The sequence below is a fragment of the Lepisosteus oculatus genome, chromosome 22 (genome assembly GCF_040954835.1).
Source record: "Lepisosteus oculatus isolate fLepOcu1 chromosome 22, fLepOcu1.hap2, whole genome shotgun sequence".
Classification (NCBI taxonomy): Eukaryota; Metazoa; Chordata; class Actinopteri; order Semionotiformes; family Lepisosteidae; genus Lepisosteus; species Lepisosteus oculatus.
In genome coordinates, this window is record NC_090717.1 from 562,915 (window position 1) to 570,304 (window position 7,390).

At 54.0% G+C, this 7,390-nt stretch overlaps 1 protein-coding gene across 1 annotated transcript in view; it reads left to right on the plus strand.

The window, feature by feature from the left end:
• The window catches only part of slc5a1 (solute carrier family 5 member 1), a 29,257-nt gene extending 24,375 nt beyond the window's left edge, over nucleotides 1-4,882 (plus strand). Inside the window, exons 13-15 of the mRNA XM_069182212.1 lie at nucleotides 1,753-1,968; nucleotides 2,896-2,989; nucleotides 3,772-4,882. Of these exons, the coding sequence (XP_069038313.1) occupies nucleotides 1,753-1,968; nucleotides 2,896-2,989; nucleotides 3,772-3,992 (531 nt within the window). The 3' untranslated portion in view covers nucleotides 3,993-4,882. The remainder of the gene's footprint in view (nucleotides 1-1,752; nucleotides 1,969-2,895; nucleotides 2,990-3,771) is intronic.
• The last annotated feature ends 2,508 nt before the right edge of the window (nucleotides 4,883-7,390 follow it).

Consider the following 7,390-nt stretch of genomic DNA (forward strand, 5'->3'; position numbering starts at 1 on the left):
TCACATACACACTCATAGTCTCATACACACATACTCACACACTCTCACACACAGTCTCATATACACACACACACTCACACACACACTCACACACACACAGTCTCATACAAACTCACACACAGACACACACACACTCACACAGTTTCACATACACACTCAGTCTCATACACACACTCACACACACAGTCTCATATACACACTCACACACACAGTTTCACATACAAACTCATAGTCTCATACACACACACTCACACACTCTCACACACACAGTCTCATATACACACTCACACACTCACACACACACAGTTTCACATATACACTCATAGTCTCATACACACACACTCACAGAGTCTCATACACACACACTCACACACTCTCACACACACAGTCTCATACACACACACACTCACACACACAGTCTCACATACACACTCATAGTCTCATACACATACACACTCACACACTCTCACACACAGTCTCATATACACACTCACACACTCACACACACACAGTTTCACATACACACTCATAGTCTCATACACACACACTCACAGAGTCTCACACACACAGTCTCATATACACACTCACACATACACACACTCACAGTTTCACATACACACTCACAGTATCGTACACACAGTATCACACTCACATACACACACAGACACGAACAGTCTCACATAAACTCTCACTCACACTCACAGTCTCACATACACGCACATACTCACACAGACACACACACTTACACAGACAAACACTTACATACTCATATAGACACTGACAGTCTCACATACACACTCACCGTCTCATACACACAGACACACTCACACACACAGACACACTCACAGAGTCTCACATACACACTCACCGTCTCACACAGACACATTCACACTCACACACACAGACAGTCACACACACACAGTCTCACATACACACTCAGTCTCATACACACACTCACATATACACAATCACACACACAGATAGTCTCACACACTCACACACACATAGTCTCACACACTCACACACACAGACACACTCACAGAGTCTCACATACACACTCAGTATTATACACCCACACACTCACACATACAGTACACATACACACTCACACACACAGATAGTCTCACACACTCACACACACAGACACACTCACAGAGTCTCACATACACACTCACCGTCTCACACAGACACATTCACACTCACACACACAGACAGTCACACACACACAGTCTCACATACACACTCAGTCTCATACACACACTCACATATACACAATCACACACACAGATAGTCTCACACACTCACACACACATAGTCTCACACACTCACACACACAGACACACTCACAGAGTCTCACATACACACTCAGAATTATACACCCACACACTCACACATACAGTACACATACACACTCACACACACAGATAGTCTCACACACTCACACACACAGACACACTCACAGAGTCTCACATACACACTCAGTCTCATACACACTCACACACACAGATAGTCTCACATACACACTCACACACACACACAGAGGGACACAGACACACACAGACTCTCATACACACTGACATACTCACACAGAGACACATTAACAGACCACACTAACTTACACAGACTCACATACATAGACACAAACACACAAGAACACACACACAGAGACACACACAGACACACTCAGAAACACACACAAGCGCACAAGCAGGCAGACATTATGCTCACTGCACTTCTGTCTCTGTCCCCCAGGGGGCGTTCTACGGGCTGCTGATCGGGCTGCTGATCGGGCTGGCCCGCATGTTCACAGAGTTTGCATACGGGACGGGGAGCTGCGTCACGCCCAGCAACTGCCCCTACATCATCTGTGGGATCCACTACCTCTACTTTGCCCTCATCTTGTTCGGGATCACCTGCATCCTGGTGGTGGCCGTCTCCCTGATGACCAAACCCATCGACGACAAGCACGTGAGGACCTTTCACCCCTGACCCCAACCCCGACTTTTCACCCTAAATCTGCCCCAGACTCTACTGACTCTGCCCCTGATGACCCTGCCCCTTTCCCTGACTCTGCCCCTGATGACCCTGCCCCTGCCCTTGACTCTGCTCCAGACTCTCCTGACTCTGACCCTGCCCCTGCCCCTGATTCTGCCCCTAATGACCCTGCCCCTTCCCCTGACTCTGCCCCTGATGACCCTGCCCCTGCCCTTGACTCTGCTCCAGACTCTCCTGACTCTGACCCTGCCCCTGCCCCTGATTCTGCCCCTAATGACTCTGCCCCTGATGACCCTGCCCCTGCCTTGACTCTGCTCCAGACTCTCCTGACTCTGACCCTGCCCCTGCCCCTGATTCTGCCCCTAATGACTCTGCCCCTGATGACCCTGCCCCTGCCTTGACTCTGCTCCAGACTCTCCTGACTCTGACCCTGCCCCTGCCCCTGATTCTGCCCCTAATGACTCTGCCCCTGATGACCCTGCCCCTGCCCTTGACTCTGCTCCAGTCTCTCCTGACTCTGACCCTGCCCCTGCCCCTGATTCTGCCCCTAATGACCCTGCCCCTTCCCCTGACTCTGCCCCTGCCCTTGACTCTGCTCCAGACTCTCCTGACTCTGACCCTGCCCCTGCCCCTGATTCTGCCCCTAATGACTCTGCCCCTGATGACCCTGCCCCTGCCCTTGACTCTGCTCCAGACTCTCCTGACTCTGACCCTGCCCCTGCCCCTGATTCTGCCCCTAATGACTCTGCCCCTGATGACCCTGCCCCTGCCCTTGACTCTGCTCCAGACTCTCCTGACTCTGACCCTGCCCCTGAACCTGATGACCCTGGCCTGACCCTGACTCTGACCCCGATGACCCTGCCCTGACCCCGGTGACCCTGACCCTGGCTCTCCCCACAGCTGCACCGGCTGTGCTGGACTCTGAGGAACAGCAAGGAGCCGAGGGAGGACCTGGAGCAGGACTGGGAGGAGCCGCCTGCCCTGGAGGTGGAGGGTGAGAGAAGAGTGAGAGTGAGACACAGAGGAAGAGTGTGAGAGTGAGACACAGAGGAAGAGAGTGAGTGAAGGACAGAGTGAAAGAGTGAGCCAGTGTGCTGTGCTGTCTGGAGGTGAGGCAGTGAGCCAGTGTGCTGTGCTGTCTGGAGGTGAGGCAGTGAGGCAGTGTGCTGTGCTGTCTGGAGGTGAGGCAGTGAGGCAGTGTGCTGTGCTGTCTGGAGGTGAGGCAGTGAGCCAGTGTGCTGTGCTGTCTGGAGGTGAGGCAGTGAGGCAGTGTGCTGTGCTGTCTGGAGGTGAGGCAGTGAGCCAGTGTGCTGTGCTGTCTGGAGGTGAGGCAGTGAGGCAGTGTGCTGTGCTGTCTGGAGGTGAGGCAGTGAGCCAGTGTGCTGTGCTGTCTGGAGGTGAGGCAGTGAGGCAGTGTGCTGTGCTGTCTGGAGGTGAGGCAGTGAGCCAGTGTGCTGTGCTGTCTGGAGTTAAGGCAGTGAGTCAGTGAGGCAGTGTGCTGTGCTGTCTGGAGGTGAGGCAGTGAGGCAGTGAGCCAGTGTGCTGTGCTGTCTGGAGGTGAGGCAGTGAGCCAGTGTGCTGTGCTGTCTGGAGGTGAGGCAGTGAGCCAGTGTGCTGTGCTGTCTGGAGGTGAGGCAGTGAGGCAGTGTGCTGTGCTGTCTGGAGGTGAGGCAGTGAGCCAGTGTGCTGTGCTGTCTGGAGGTGAGGCAGTGAGCCAGTGTGCTGTGCTGTCTGGAGGTGAGGCAGTGAGGCAGTGTGCTGTGCTGTCTCGCTCAGAGCCCGTGCCCCAAGGGGACCCCAGCTGCTGGAGGAAGGCCTACAACTGGTTCTGCGGGTTCGAGCAGAGCACCGGCCCCCAGCTGAGCGCCGAGGAGCAGGCGGAGCTGCAGAGGAAGCTGACCGACACCACCGAGCAGCCGCTGTGGCGGAACGTGGTCAACATCAACGCCATCATCCTGCTGACCGTCGCTGTCTTCTTCCACGGCTTCTTCGGGTAGAGCTGCCCGCGGCGTGGGGGCGTGGGGGCTCTCACCGAGCTGGACCCTCACAGCGCTGGACCCTCTCCGCACTGGACACTCACAGCTCTGGACAGTCACAGTGCTGGACACCCCTGCGCTGGACACCCACGGTGCTGGACTCTCACCGCCCTGAGCCACCATCACCTCCGTCCTCTCTCCTCCCTCTGGTCTGCACTCCCACCTTCTGACAGCGATTGTCATGGCCTTGAGCACCGGTGCAGCCCGACTCCAGGGCCCGGAAGAGAGGGGACCGATCTGGACCGGAGCTGTGGACAAGACTGGCGTGCTACAGCGAGGCCCGGTGACCCCAGGGTGAAGCGCAGAGAGGAACCCGGGTCCTGAGCCCAGCAGCACCGGGCCCGGTGTCTGCTCCCTCAGCGTCCCGCACACGGGCCTGGGTTCTGGTCCCTTCCCCTCCCTCCTGCAGATTAAAACAACTCCCTGGCTCTGGCCAAACTCTAGACACACTTCCAGCTCCTTCCGGGCTCGGACCGTCCGCCCTCTGTAGCCCAGGAGCCCAAGACCCGGCCCGGTCCGGCCCGGTCCGGCCCAGCCCGCTGTCCTCAGGTAACCCCTGGACCAACACAGGTGTCTGTTAGCCTGCTGGGCCCAGGACCCTCTGCCTCTGGGTCCAGAACCCAGACCACCCACGCACGGCCCAACACAAGTCTGGACCGCCGTCAGGGCTTCCTGGACAGCGTGCCGGATCGTTCCGAGATTCCCTCCAGTGCAGCACAGCCCTTTCCCCCGGTAGATTGTTTATAATTAAATGAGAGCGGGGCTTCCTGTCCAAGGAAAGGGCCTGTGGGTGAATGTTCTCGCGTTGAGGACCTGCCGTGTCCCAGTGTGAATAAATGAACTATTTCCTCCGTGGTGTGTGAGCTGTGTTTCTGCTGGGAGGGCGAGTGATGCGCAGGTACGGGGAGATATCTACCCAGAGGACCTGCTGTCTCCTCTGGAGTCCGGGTACGTTCCGGCCCTGCTGGCCCCCCAGCGGCCCCCCTTGTTGCCCCTGGTGCAGGGGGCAGCGCGGCAGCGGGGGGGTGAAGTGGGTTCCTCCTTTTGGAAGGGGCTTTGGGAAACGTCAGGGTGAAAGGCGCTATATACACGCAATTAATGTGAATTATTATTCACAAGTGAGCAGGGCAGCTCTTTATTTTCCCAAGCTGCTGAGCAGTGGAGAGAGACTCCTCCTGGAGAACTGGAATTCTGCCATCACAGGCTGCAGGGATGGAGGGACAGAGAGAGGGATAGAGAGAGGGATAGAGAGAGAGGGATAGAGAGAGGAACAGAGAGAGGGATAGAGAGAGAGGGATAGAGAGAGAGGAACAGAGAGAGGGATAGAGAGAGAGGGACAGAGAGAGGGACAGAGAGAGGGATAGAGAGAGATAGAGAGAGGGACAGAGGGAAAGAGAGGAGCAGGGACAGAGAGAGGGACAGAGAGAGGGATAGAGAGGAACAGGGATAGAAAGAGGAACAGAGAGAGGGAAAGAGAGGAACAGGGATAGAGAGAGGAACAGAGAGAGGGATAGAGAGGAACAGGGATAGAGAGAGGGATAGAGAGAGAGGGATAAAGAGAGGAACAGAGAGAGAAGGAGAAAGAGGGACAAAGAGAGAGAACCAGCGCCCCACCCCATGCCCCTCACCCAGACCAGCAGCTGAACCGGACCAGAACCACAACCCCTCCCCACCCAGCACAACAGCAGAGCCGGACCGAGCCCCTCCTGCAAAGCTACACTGCAGCTCTGGCCAGACCAGCGGTCCCGAGCGGTTCGGAGCTGGGAGAAACCCGGCAGCTCCTGAATCTCATCTGCACCTGGCTTATGAGCTGAACTACAGTATGACCACCCACAGCGACAGACACAAACCCAGCACAATACTTGTTTCTGTTGATGATGTAAATGTCCGACACTAATCTGATACAGTTCCAGAAAACAATAACAAATTGCAAAGATAATTCAAACGATAACAATGAGATCTCTAATAATAAGTATGTGGAACATTCAGGGTCTGGGCTCGTCAGCATTTGGGCTGAAGAGCACTGATCCCGAATTTATCAAAGATGTAAAGGAGACAGACATCATGATCCTACAGGAGACATGGTGTCGGGGAGACTTGGCTACCCACTGTCCCCCAGGCTACAAGGAGATCATGGTGCCCTCTGTCAAAAAAACCCAAATCACCCGGGGCAGAGACTCTGGGGGGATCATTGTGTGGTACAGAGCGGAGCTCAGTCACTCCATACAATTAGTAAAGAAAGAAGAGTCACGAGTTTGGCTTAAAATCAAAAGAAATACCATCTGTACATAAAATGAGGTCTTCCTGTGTGCTGTCTACATCCCGCCCTCAGTGAGGGAATTCTCCCCAGTCTCCACACGGAGATCGGTCACTTCCAGGGCCAGGGAAACGTGCTGCTCTGTGGTGACCTCAATGCACGAACAGGCACACTGGCAGACTTCACCAGCACACAGGGAAACACTCACATATTCGGACAATCCCCTCTGTACCACACACCGGTCACCTCACACAGGTGCAGCCATGACACCACGGTCAACAGCACCGGGCGCGAGCTGCTGCAGCTCTGTCTAGGGCTGGGCCTGTACATCGTCAACGGCAGGACTACAGGGGACTCTCTAGGCGGTTCACCTACAGCTCAGCTCTGGGCAGCAGTATGGTGGACTACGCCATCACTGACCTGGACTCCTCCTGTATCAGTGCCTTCACTGTCAGGCCACAAACTCCTCTCTCCGACCCCAGCCAGATCACACTCTACATGAAGAGAGCACACCAGCACAGAGACACACTGACACAGCCCAGCCAGCTGTATGACCTCAACCAGGCATACAGATGGGACACAGACAGCCTAGACAGATACCAAACTGCACTGAACGATGAAGAAATTCAGACATTGTTGGACACATTCCTAAACACTCCATATCAAACCAACAAATTCGGCATAAACAGGTCCACACAAAAACTAAATCACCTATTCCACAAACTAGCATCAAAATCTAGGCTAAAAACAGCTAAATAAAAAAACTACCAAAAAACAAAAGCAAAAGAAAAGTGGTTCGATACGGAGTGCAAAAACATCAGAAATGCACTACCAAATGTCTCAAATGAAAAACACAGACAACCACACAACACAGATCTGCGCCTCGGGTACTGTGACATGGTAAAACTTTACAAACACACGCTGAAAAAGAAAAGAAACACATACATAAACAAACAACTTGCAGAAATTGAGGAGTCACTAAATCAGAACTGTTTCTGGGAGAAGTGGAACAATTTAAACAAATCAAAACCAGAAGAATTGGCCATCCAAAATGGAACAATCTGGCAAACATACTTTGAAAATCTCTATCAAAAGCTCCCAA